Raw genomic sequence first — 13,279 nt, 5'->3', positions numbered from 1 at the left:
TGGAGGAGAGCAGGTAAAATAACCATGTTTACTAATCAGCTGATTATTTCACCTATGCTCCAGTTTAGATATACTCAAAATGTGCATAAATAAAAAGAGAGAAGCACTCAACCTGAGAATGAACAATAGCTTAAAAGCTTGTTCTATGGCTAGTTACCACCCAAGAAGCAGCCTCTTTTTGCTCAACATGTGCCTTTCACAGAGAAGAACTTTTCTGAAGCATATCAGTCTGATCCTGACTTCACAGTACAGTCCAGCCCCAAAATACCAGGCAATCCCTCTCTGAACGAGAGAAACAGCAAAACCTCAGACATACGTTTCGGCCTATTGTGGTTCTCGTCATTGAGGTGCAGCTATATTCCTCTAGGCACACTGAGCAATGGGTCCACGTCTGGATTCCCGCATCACACTTATGGAGACTTCCCTAAATGTCATAATTTGCATAAATAAAAAGAGAGAAGCGCTCAACCTGGGAATGAACAATAGCATAATAGCTTGTTCTATGGCTAGTTACCACCCTAGAAGCAGCCTCTTTTTGCCTTTAACAGAGAAAAACTTTCCTGAAGCATATCAGTCTGATCCTGACTTCACAGTACAGTCCAGCCCCGAAATACCAGGCAATCCCTCTCTGAACGAGAGAAACAGCAAAACCCCAGACGTACGTTTCGGCCTATTGTGGGCCACGTCAGTGAGGTGCAGCCATATACCTCTAGGCACACTGAGCAACGGGTCCACATCTGGGTTCCTGCATCACACTTATGGAGACTTCCCTAAATGTCATAATTTGCATAAATAAAAAGAGAGAAGCGCTCAACCTGGGAACGAACAATAGCATAATAGCTTGTTCTATGGCTAGTTACCACCCAAGAAGCAGCCTCTTTTTGCTCAACATGTGCCTTTTACAGAGAAGAACTTTCCTGAAGCATATCAGTCTGATCCTGACTTCACAGTACAGTCCAGTCTCCCTAAGTGTGATGCGGGAATCCAGACGTGGACCCGTTGCTCAGTGTGCATAGAGGGATATGGCTGCACCTCACTGACAAGGCCCACAATAGGCCAAAACGTACGTCTGGGGTTTTGCTGTTTCTCTCATTCAGAGAGGCATTGCCTGGTATTTCGGGGCTGGACTGTACTGTGAAGTCAGGATCAGACTGATATGCTTCAGGAAAGTTCTTCTCTGTGAAAGGCACATGTTGAGCAAAAAGAGGCTGCTTATTGGGTGGTAACTAGCCATAGAACAAGCTATTATGCTATTGTTTATTGAGCGCTTCTCTCTTTTTATTTATACTCAAAATGTGGCCTGTTAGGGAGGCCTGAGGACAGGTTTGAAAATCAGTGACATAGATGAATAATACCTATTGCAATACTTTAAGTATAAGCAACTGCTTAGTGCTTTTTTTAATACCACAATGAAACTGACTGTTTAACATTAATTATGCAAATGTATGTCATGTGCTTCTTTGTGGTGTAGTATGTATAGCTGGCTATTTTATTTTGTGATATTTAAATGCTATACCCTGTGTTTAACAAATATGGCTTTTTGTGTAAATAAATTCGGCATATACCACAACATATTAGCATACTATGTATCTAATAATATGCTCACTCGAAAAATAAGGGTCAGTGCTAGCGATAGTTATATTGTTTAACTTGTTCCCAGCACCTGGTATTTCTTATGTGAAGATAATAATTGACACACTGTTCACTTCACACGCCTAAATCAGTCATATATCTGTGTCAAAATGGCCTCACCAGGGGGAATTAGATAAGGAACTGAAAAACAATGCACGTTTTGCTGACAAAAGAAGCAGCGGCCAGACTTGTTTACTGGACTTGTTTCGTCAAATATGGCAAGTGGTGGAGGAAGTTTGGCTATTGGAAAACAATTGCAGCAAACAAGGTGCTAATGCATTCATGCTTTTCTCTTCCAGCAGACACAACCACTCTTGTGCTTACTCCCACTCAAGAAAATGGCTTGGCTGATTGGCTGTATAAACCACATCCTAAAAACACTATGGGCTAGATTACAAATGGAGCGCTAAATTATTGCGCTCCCCCAAATGGGCAAATTTGCGTAATACAAGTGGCTGGTTATTGCTACCGCGAGCTTGCATAGATCGGATCTCTGGTTAATTTTCTAAATTAGGGCATTATAGTTTTTTATTAAAAAAAAGTACAAATTTTTAAAATTAAATAAAACTGCACTAGGTAGTTTTGGGGCTTTAAAGTTGGTGGGAGTGGGGTGTAAGAAAAAATAATGGCACTGAAAACTGTATGCTCTCATAGATCGCAATGTAAATATATATGTATATGCTTATATACATATACAGTCATGACCAAAAAGATTGGCACCCCTGCATTTCTGTCAGATAATGCACCACTTCGCCCAGAAAATTGTTGCAATTAAAATTGTTTATTTCTTTTGTTTGTATTGGTATGACACAAAAAAAGTGGAGAAAAAAAGCCAAATCATTCCACAAAAAACTCCACCCTCAATTTAATATTTGGTAGCACACCCCTTGGAAAAAGTAACTGAAATCAATCGCTTCCTGCAACCATAAATGAGTTTCTTACACCTCTCTACTGGAATTGTGGACCACTTTTCTCTCGCCAACTGCTCCAGGTCTCTCAGATTGGAAGGGTTCCTTTTCCCAACTTCTGTTTTGAGATCTCTCCACAGGTGCTCTATGGTATTGAGATCTGGACCCATTGCTGGCCAGTTCAGTACTCTCCAGCGCTCTGTCATAAACCATTTCTGGGTGCTTTTTGATGTGTACTTTTGGTCATTGTCCTGCTGTAAGACCCATGACCTCTGATGGAGACCCAACTTTCTGACATTGGGCCCTACATTGCACCACAGAATTATTTGGTAGTCTTCAGATTTCAAATGCCATGCACACAGATATCCAGTGCCTAAAGCAGCAAAGCAACCTCCAACATGTTTGACTGTAGGGAATGTGTTCTTTTCTTTAAAAGTCTCATTTAGTGTTCTGAAAACAGTAGAATGATGGGTTTTACCAAAAAGCTGTCATATTGTTTTATCTATCCACAGCACAATCATCTAAAAAGATTTTGGCTTCCTCAGGTAAGTTTTGGCAAACTCCAATCTGGCTTTTTTTATGTTTCTGTGTCAGCGGTGGGGCCCTCCTGCGTCTCCTACCGTAGCGTCCCTTTTCATTCAGATGGTGACGTATAGTTCAAACTGATACATTTGTACCCTGTGCTTGAAGGTCAGCTTGAATTTGTCTGGAAGTTGATTGAGGTTCTTTATCCACCATTCGAACAATCCTTCGTTGCAATATTTTATCAATTTTTCTCTTTCGTTAATTTTCAGGGAGATTACGTACAATGCCATGGGCTGTAAACTTCTTGGATAATCTAAAAAAGGTTATACAGACTGCGCAAAGGTTAGGGTATATATGCTTTAAGATTTAAGGGGATATTTCTCCTAAATCCCCAGGGGAAAGGACAACAGAGAACAATTAAAATCTAAAATCTAAAGCGCCAGTACAGGCAAAATATACCCAAGAAAAAGAGCATGCAATTTAGTGTTTATATAAAAAATAATTCATTCTTCAACAAATGTCACAAAAAGAACCTAAAAATAAAAATATGTATAACATGAAATGAAAATCTCCTAGGTATAAATTAAACCTTATACAAGAATTCAGACAATAAAATATGTGATTGGCCAATCTCTATTAAAATGTGAGTGATCTATAAAAGCATTTACACAAGGAAAATTACACATATATTGTAGGTTACTAATGTAAGCAACTAGAACTGTATGTATCAGAATATCAAGCAATTTGTAACACAATATCTATCATCAAATTATCTACTGATAATCTAAGAGTATGTGCGCTAAGTGCATAAACCAAATAGCTTCCGTTTAGTATGGCTAAGTCAGCATATCAGTAAAATGTCCACAAAGGTGCAGATGAATATGAGTGATTTACTGGTATCCGTGATTCCTTTAGTGTAGCACAGTGTTTTTTAGTGCTCTAATGGATCCACTAGAAACTACAGGTACCTGTTTAAGTGATCCTTTTAAGTTCAGCTCTTAGAATGGAATGAGCTGTCTTCTTTGTCCGATGTCACCTTTTAGAAGAAAATGCCTCCAAAATAAGACAAGCAGTGTAACTGTTTTTGCTGATCTTGAAGCCGCGCTGTAAACCCCAGCTACAAACACTTCTGTGTATTATGGGAGTGGGAGTGTCAAGCTTTCAAAGGCTGAAGTAATTTCAGCGGAAACGCGTTGCGGATCTCCTAGTGTGCATCAAGAGGAAGAAAAGAAAGGATCAGCTGTAGAGCCAGCACCCCACAGCTCAAACCAGACACTCCCATAATACTAAGCTAATCAGCGCCCTAACCGGTATAGGCGAGAACTGAGCAAGAGACAGAAGTGTTTGTAGCTGGGGTTTACAGCGCGGCTTCAAGATCAGCAAAAACAGTTACACTGCTTGTCTTATTTTGGAGGCATTTTCTTCTAAAAGGTGACATTGGACAAAGAAGACAGCTCATTCCATTCTAAGAGCTGAACTTAAAAGGATCACTTAAACAGGTACCTGTAGTTTCTAGTGGATCCATTAGAGCACTAAAAAACACTGTGCTACACTAAAGGAATCACGGATACCAGTAAATCACTCATATTCATCTGCACCTTTGTGGACATTTTACTGATATGCTGACTTAGCCATATTAAACGGAAGCTATTTGGTTTATGCACTTAGCGCACATACTCTTAGATTATCAGTAGATAATTTGATGATAGATATTGTGTTACAAATTGCTTGATATTCTGATACATACAGTTCTAGTTGCTTACATTAGTAACCTACAATATATGTGTAATTTTCCTTGTGTAAATGCTTTTATAGATCACTCACATTTTAATAGAGATTGGCCAATCACATATTTTATTGTCTGAATTCTTGTATAAGGTTTAATTTATACCTAGGAGATTTTCATTTCATGTTATACATATTTTTATTTTTAGGTTCTTTTTGTGACATTTGTTGAAGAATAAATTATTTTTTATATAAACACTAAATTGCATGCTCTCTTTTTCTTGGGTATATTTTGCCTGTACTGGCGCTTTAGATTTTAATTGTTCTCTGTAAACTTCTTGACAATGTTGCGCACAGTAGACACAGGAACACAAGAGCTCTGGAGATGGACTTGTAACCTTGAGATTGTCCATGCTTTTCCACAATTTTTGTTCTCAAATCCTCAGCCAATTCTTTCTCTTCTCCATGCTCAGTGTTGCACACAGAGACACACAACAGAAAGGTTGAGTAATTTTTTCACCATTTTAACTGGTTGCCGGTGTGATTTCTATATTGTCAGCACCTGTTAATTGATACAGGTGAGTTTAATTACAAATTACAGGAGCATCACAAACTTGAAATGCAATTATTTCTTACAATTTTGAGAAGGTGCCAATAATTTTGTCCAGTCCATTTTTGGAGTTTTGCGTGGAATGTGTCAAATTTGGCTTTTTTTTCTCTCCAGTTTTTGTGTGTTATACCCATACAAACAAAAGAAATAAACATGAGAATGCCTAAACCATTTGTAATCGCAACAATTTTTGCCCATGAGTGTATATTTATGTGTTAATATGTGTATATACACATATTGACACATAAATATATATGTATATATTCACATACATATATATTTAAAATGCTGCCCATCACTGCACTACTTACCGCCTTCACTTCACAAGTTTCTGATGCCGTCTGTGATGGCATCAGAATGAGGCTCCCACAGGAGCCTATGGAAGCACGCTCTTGTGCTGGTATTACAAAGTGGAGCGCTAATATCTCTTGTACCCAAGCGATATTTAGCGCTCCACTTGTAATCTAGCCGTATAAGGGGGGAAGCTAGAATTGCAAAAATAGGGTGTTTGATTTAAAATATATAAAAATGAACTGTGCATATGTTCAATTAGCATTAAAAAAGAACTGGAAATTGTGCGTCATTTACACAAGCCCCATTAAAGGAACAGCATACTGTAAAATTGTTTTTCCCTTAATGTATTTCCAATGACTTGTTATACCAGCTGCAGAGTATAAAATGTATGAGAAATTTAATTTTCAGGTTTGTGTATATGAAATTGCTGGTTTTGTGCTTGGAAACCACAGCCTATAGGTTCAGCTTGCAGGTAATATTATATCTCATTATGTTATCACTTTGTGTACACACACATGCTTCCTTATCTTATATTTGTATGTAAACCAAAGCTCAATACTTAGAGAGAACAATGGAAAATTATCATTTGTTTTAGTTATCTCTTCTACACCCCCCCTGGGAGTGTAATTTCTTCTACTGGCTGTCAATAGCCTAGACTTAAGTATACACACTTTCAGTATAGTGGGTTACCACAGGCTAAATTAGCTATTTCAAATTCTGAAATAAGAGTAAATGAGCTACTTGAAAACAATTTGATACACTCCAGCAGGTAAAATGGATCATTGGGAACAAAGGGGAGAGGATTTTTGGGTAATTGTCCCGTTAACCTAAAAGAGAGTATCAAATACTACAGAATTGTAGATACATTTTTCTAAAGAGCATTGCATCTGCCACCCAACCATGCAGATTTTATATCTTTTCATATATTTCTTACAAAGCTGTAGTTACTTTAATAAATAAATGATCCAATAGGTAAGTCTATAGGGGGCGCTGTTATCAAACAACAAGTTAGGCAACAATATAAAGGTATGGTAAATGTCCAATACACAACAAACACCCTTTAGGAATGATGATAAAAGTCCCCAATGTCCAATACTCAATATGAGAAAATTAAGCAAAATGTAATCATCAGGGTCAGGACGGCTGCACTCCTCTTTACATGAAAAATTTGATACATTCTACCATATCTGGCAAGCAAAAGAGAGGTGCAAAAGAGAGGTGCCTCATGTGTGTATCAGTAGACCAAATCAAATAGAAATATATGCCAAGCAAGCAGGGTACTCACATTTCAGACGAGCACCCTTATGTGCTAGTAGACGCAGGCTGATAGATTAATAGGAGTATCAGCTCACCCACTCCCGGTTGCTGGAGCTCTCCCAGGAATCCTCCAAAGTCTTAAAACCACACTAAATAAGTGCTGGCTTGTATATATACGGGTTGTACACACTGATCATTAAAAAGAAGTTTATTAAAAAAAATCTAAAACAATCTAGTGTATAAAACTGGGGCGTCAGAGTGCTACCCCAAATCATGCAACGCGTTTCTCAGCAAAAAGCTGTTTAAGCAGGCATAACAAGCCATACTAGACTGCACTTATTTAAATGCAGTTACAACCAATCACATTGGAAGGACACAGGTGGATGGTATTTGTCATAATTAGCAACTATTAATAAAATATAGATTGTAACATTCAATCAATATAAATAAACAAAGTGCAAAAAATACTATGCAGCAAAATTATCCAAAGCATATAACAGGTATAGCATGCATATCATAGACTTGTGTACCTCAGTCATATGCGTTACCATTATAGACATTTTACCTCCGGGACAATCGAACCCCATCTCAAAATAGAGGATAATCCCAAACCACCACTTGTTGACTAGATCGAATGTCGGCACTGAACGTGATATTTAATCAAAGTACCAAAGGATCTCTTAAAATCAGATTGTGTACATAAATTCACCATCAGTAAACAAACATTTGGATGTATTTTCTGATTACACAGTCACGTGACCCAGAGTCGGTCTGATAGACCGGTCCGATCACATGACCCTGATCAGCGAATTAATATGTGGTATAGAGACTCAGCTAAATAGTAAATAAATATTTGATAAAGGGACACCCTTTAAATCATTAACAAATTATATTTTGTTGAGCGCCCTACATATTATTATTTTTATCAGTGATAACACAGGCAGCCACATTATAGAACAGTGATTAACCCTCTCTAGGCAAACATATATGGATAAGCTATTTACCTATATGTCAACCAGTCACTTAATGTCCAACCCACTAAATATTAACTTACCCCCTCTGCTCAGTAATGAAGGAGATGATGACTCATTCCAATAAATGAAGAGTCTTTCACCCTGTGCAGGAACCTCCTCATCTAGGCCTTTACAAATCATGCGTCACATTCTATTTGATGCATTTCCAGACTACTGAGCAAAGTTTACAGAACATATTAATTTAAACAAATATATTTCTATCTATAAATGCATTTCACATAAGCAATTCTTTAGCAAGATACTGTAAGTAACACAAAGCATCATATACTTAAAGACCCAGAGACCTGCACACCAAACCCTGAGGGGAACATAATTTTGCCAGTTGAGATATTGAGTGCTCCGAACATCACAAATGAGCTGAAGAAAAGGGGTACTGTGGGATGCGGATGTTTGGGGTTAAATAGGAAACACTGGAGGTCTGCAATGAAGCCTTATGGCTCAGCCCAGTTATAGAGCATTATAATCTTCAGAATTATTAGACAGGTCATTTTGATCCCTCTTGGTTTTATTGCAATTATTATTATTACCATTATTGTACTAAACACAGCTGTTTTAAGTCAGAATGAAACTTTTATGTTTCAGATAGAGCATAAGTATTAAAAAACACACTTTTACTTTGCTTCTGTTATCAAATATACTTCTTTCTCTAGCTGTCCTATGATGGCACATTCCCATAAGACCACACCTATGTAAAGGAGGGTGCACGTGTCTTTTGTTTATAAAAATGTTATACTTATAGTGCTCAAGACATGTGACCTTTCAAGATATGTTCTCATGGAAAGGATCTATGTTTTAACACAGTTTACCTAGAGAAACAAAACTTTTTTTTAAGTTGTACGCTCTATCTGAAATAATGAAAGTTTAATTTTGAATAAAGGTTCCCAATATTTAAGACAGGAAGCTTCAAAAATGTGATGCATTATTCACTTATGGATGGTTAAAGGGACTTAATACAAAACATAATAAATTGCTTTATTTTATTAGAGCAGTTACATTTTCACAACTTCCCTTTTGTTTTCAGTTTCACTTGTGCAGCAGTTGATTGGTTGATTCACTGCTCCCTAGTGCTTTGCCTGGGTGAGCTGTTTTGTATTTAGAACTCTGATCATACATCCTTAGAATACTGCATTGTGACTGCTATTGTGCTTTACACAAACATTAATGTTCCCATTCTTAAAACCAAGACTGGTAACATAACGTGTAGTAGAACAAGCACAAAATGACTAAATAGCATATAAATTAGATAAATAATTAAAGCCTGTTTATATCAGCTTGCTACACACTTCACACTACCCATTAACAAAAGAGAACGTGAATAAACCATTTAATAGTTCAGCACTTTTTTCCTGGTAGATGTTGTAGGATCTGCTCCTTACTCTGGCTAATTCCCAGCTATTCCTAAGCTCCATCACTAAGAACAACTATCCAAGAAAGCTGTCGAATTAGCAGCCAAGCAAGTAGCCGTAGATTTATGTATCCTGAAGAATACGACAGAACGTGATGTCCAAGTTCCCATCCGCTAATTATTTCCCTAAATTCTTCTAGTGTGCACTGAGGGGGCAGGTGAATTCTACCAGTTATAAGGGCACATAACAATAAATAAGATTTATAGCAAACTCCCAAGAAGAACGGATACAGCACTGTATTATTTCCAGGTAATTAACCTGATTGCAAGAAAAGAGGTGACTGCTTTCAAAGTGAGGCTCCTCTTTTATTTGTCCCCTTTATTCTTCTTATTTTAATACATTCCACCAATTACTGGAAATTATGTAAAAAGGATAATAAAATGATTGACATTTATTCTTAAAGGGATAGTTAACAGCTAGAGATGTTAATATACACATTTTAGTTATGCATAGTAAAGCAACTGCACTATATACGTTCATTATTTATTTTTCTCATTCTCATGTAATTTAGCTCTGAAAATTGTGGATTTTTCTAATTTTCAGTACTGAAAAAGCACACTACAGTCTTCTCGTGGCTAAACCTGCTACATATTATTCACTAATTGGCTTTAAAAGGTAACAACTTCCAGCTGCAGACTCGAGCACAAATTGGCTTCTCTAAAAGAGATACGTTCTTGGTGGAGTTTGGCTATTGGAAAATAATTGCAGCAAACAAGATATAACTTTGTTTTACAAATGTTTAGACATGACAGATTTATTATTCTATAACAAGACAGCAAAAGTGTCTTGTAAGTTCAAGGTGTTTATTGTCCCTTTAAGGAAGTGTACATTTAAAAACTAGTTTGATTTGAAAGCTAAGGGGTTAAAATCCCAAACTATATTTTTTACAGCCTGATGAGATACATTCGGTCTATATATCATCCACAAACTTGTCTGTGTGGAGGGGGGAGGTGTATTTTGCCATAAGAATGGACCCAAGAAATGGGTGAAATCAATGCTTACATTTATCAACTTTAAAATTAGAGGTGTAATGCTTTGTACCAATTAACTTAAAGTAATCTCAAATTTAATTTCATTATTGCAACTTATTCTATGTTCACATTATTTGGGAAATATGTGACCTAAAGTGTAACTTTAAGCTAAATATTCCTTTAACCAAGTAGTTGCAGAAGGAAGTTACTACAATTTCGTTTTTTTACTAGAAGAAAAATAAATTGTATTGAAAAAATTGAAGTGTAAGTTTCTAGTTAGAAGTAATCAATTAAAAGGACTTTCTAAGTGCCATTCAGAAATGGCATATGTACATATCCACCAATCACCATCTGTGTGCTGCTCAGGAATAGTTTAAGTGCGTATGTCTTTTTCAAGGGTTCAAAGCATATAAGGATTTAGTTCCAAAATAGAAAAATACAGGATTTTAATTTACACTAATGTATCCTTTTAAATTGTTGCATAATGTCTAGTTGTTAAAACTTGAGTTATTTTTGCTATAACTATTTTGCAGCTAAATTCATTCATTCCCATAAGGAACTGCAAAAATCCTGATGTGAGCAGCCTATGCTATGACACATCTATGCCATATCCATTCAATTACCATTTGGTGTGTTTTTTCTTTTTGAAAGATGTTCTGTATTTATTTTACTGTATACTTTCTCTCCTATACAAACGCACAACAACAACTTGAAGAGATTTGCAATTTATATAAATAAACTTTCAGACTGTGTCTTGAAAAGAATCATTAACAGCTTGAGTATTTACATTTCAAAAGTGAAACATGATAAATATATAGGTATGTCTGTCTGTCCAGAGAACGTTTAAAACTTGGTTGTAATTTAGGGATGACGAACAAACAGAAAAAAACAATATTTCTAGTTTCACTTGCATACCAGATAAATTACTGCAATACTTTTTTATTTTAGGAAGTCTATTCATTTAGGCATGGAGAGAGGTTATTCCTTTCAGGTAGATATAAGAAATAAGTTATTTTTGTGGATTGAAAGCTCTCACCTAAACCAGTTAGAGTCCAAATGATTTATTTACTAATTGATTTCAAGTTTGATTTTTCTTACCTATAATAATGGCACATGCGCTGACCAGCCCAATCTCCTTTTTTAGTGTTACTTTTTCGGTACCATTATCTGGGTTTGTGGTGGTGTTGGGTAAGTGCTGTGTGGGTGATGTTGGCCCCTTTATTGGACTGCTGCTGTTGCTTGAGTTCGGTTGCTGACTTTCTCCTGCCATATTTCTAGTCCCCCAAATTCAAATCTTGTGCCCAGTTCAATCTTATATGCTTTTTAAGAACTTCCTTTCCAGCTCTTGTTGGATGGGACTGTCAGTGCATCAAGTTGATAATTAATAACTGTGCTTTCCCCTTTTCTGCACCTGCAGAGCACACAGCGACAAACTACAGACTGGCACACACAGACTGCACTGGACATGCTGCTTCTAAGGAGCTGTAGCATGTTCCACAATACAGGAGGCAGGAGGCGGTGCCACACACACACTTCTTAAAGGCAAAGTGTTTTCTACAGCAGCACAAAGTCATGTCTGTCTCCTAGAAGTCAGTACAGATCTCTCACTTCAAAGAAACAAAATCTGTCATTCATGCGAAAGAGCTTAAGGCAAATTACAACAATATTAATGTAAATGTGCAATTACAAATATAATAGAGACACTATAGAGACAATAATGCTGCAATCAATTAAAGCATTTTATTATTACATAATTGCTAGAGGATAATCAAGGGCCAGATTACAAAAGAGGCGCAAATATACAAGAACTAATATTGCTTGTGCATTAGCTATAGTGCTTGTATTTTTGCACTGCCATTACAAGTAAAGGTTAAATAAAAAGTAAAATAGTTATTATCAAACTGCTGGACCCCCACCTTATCATTAACACCTAAACCACCAAACGTCTAACATCTATGAACCCCTAAATGCTAGAACTTCAACCATCATTAACCTCTAGACCACCAGACCTGTAACCAGTGCCCCTATTTACTACCTGCAGAAACTAACTGCTATTAATCCTACTAACCATTATTAACTCCCAATTAACTGCTATAACCCCAAACCTTAAGTGACCCACATCAAAAGTGTCTCTCTCCTCCCTAAGTGACCTAAACTTACCTAAAACTCTAACTCTGAATGCACCATACAACAAATACCTCCCCCCACCTAAAATACAATAAATAAATAATATATTTTTTTTAAAAAAAGGTCCCCTAGGTCCCCTAAATTACTCACTACCTGAGGGTTTAATATAGTCATCAACTTCTGCCCCACAGTAGGCTTCTCTTCAGGTCTGGCATTTCTCCAGCATAAATGGTCTGGTCTGGCATTTCTCCAGCATAAATTTAAAGCAGCCAAAAGGAAAGGCCATGAATCATATTGATTGATGCACATCACTTAACAAACAAAGTGTATTATAATTAGTATTAATTGTTAATAGTTTTTTTGTATCTGTACCAGGTGTCTCCATTTGAAATCATACAGTCTCCAGCAAGAAGCTGCATCTCATATAATATGGCAATTACTTCTGTAGATGTCTGAGCTGCTAGCTTGGTAGATCAAATGAGCTTTGATTAATCCAGGCCATGGTCAGAAAATATGAGTCAGACACTGTGAATGCCAGAAGATAAACACTATGATCAATGCTGATGTATGTTTCTTGCATATAGGGAGTCTATTCCATGGGGAAACATGACAAGCAAGATATTCATAGATGGTGACAGCTGATGGTTTGTAAGTAGCTATCATAGGAAGATATAGAGGTAGATTCCAGTCTTTGCTGATATTTCAAATGGTATTCTAATCACAGCTCAGCTTAAGTTTTTGAATATTTAAACAGCTTTCATATTCACCAACAATATTAAACTAGGAAAAG

General features: G+C 36.7%; 1 protein-coding gene across 1 annotated transcript in view; it reads right to left on the bottom strand.

Annotated features, from left to right (window-relative positions):
- SLC7A10 (solute carrier family 7 member 10) overlaps positions 1-11,632 on the bottom strand; it is a 171,221-nt gene extending 159,589 nt beyond the window's left edge. The window contains exon 1 of the mRNA XM_053695063.1: positions 11,461-11,632. Coding sequence (XP_053551038.1) covers positions 11,461-11,632 — 172 coding nt within the window. The remainder of the gene's footprint in view (positions 1-11,460) is intronic.
- Positions 11,633-13,279: the final 1,647 nt, after the last annotated feature.

This window comes from Bombina bombina, chromosome 1, assembly GCF_027579735.1.
Source record: "Bombina bombina isolate aBomBom1 chromosome 1, aBomBom1.pri, whole genome shotgun sequence".
Lineage (NCBI taxonomy): Eukaryota > Metazoa > Chordata > Amphibia > Anura > Bombinatoridae > Bombina > Bombina bombina.
Note: the sequence above shows the minus strand (reverse complement) of the source record. Positions and strands in the feature narration are given on the sequence as shown.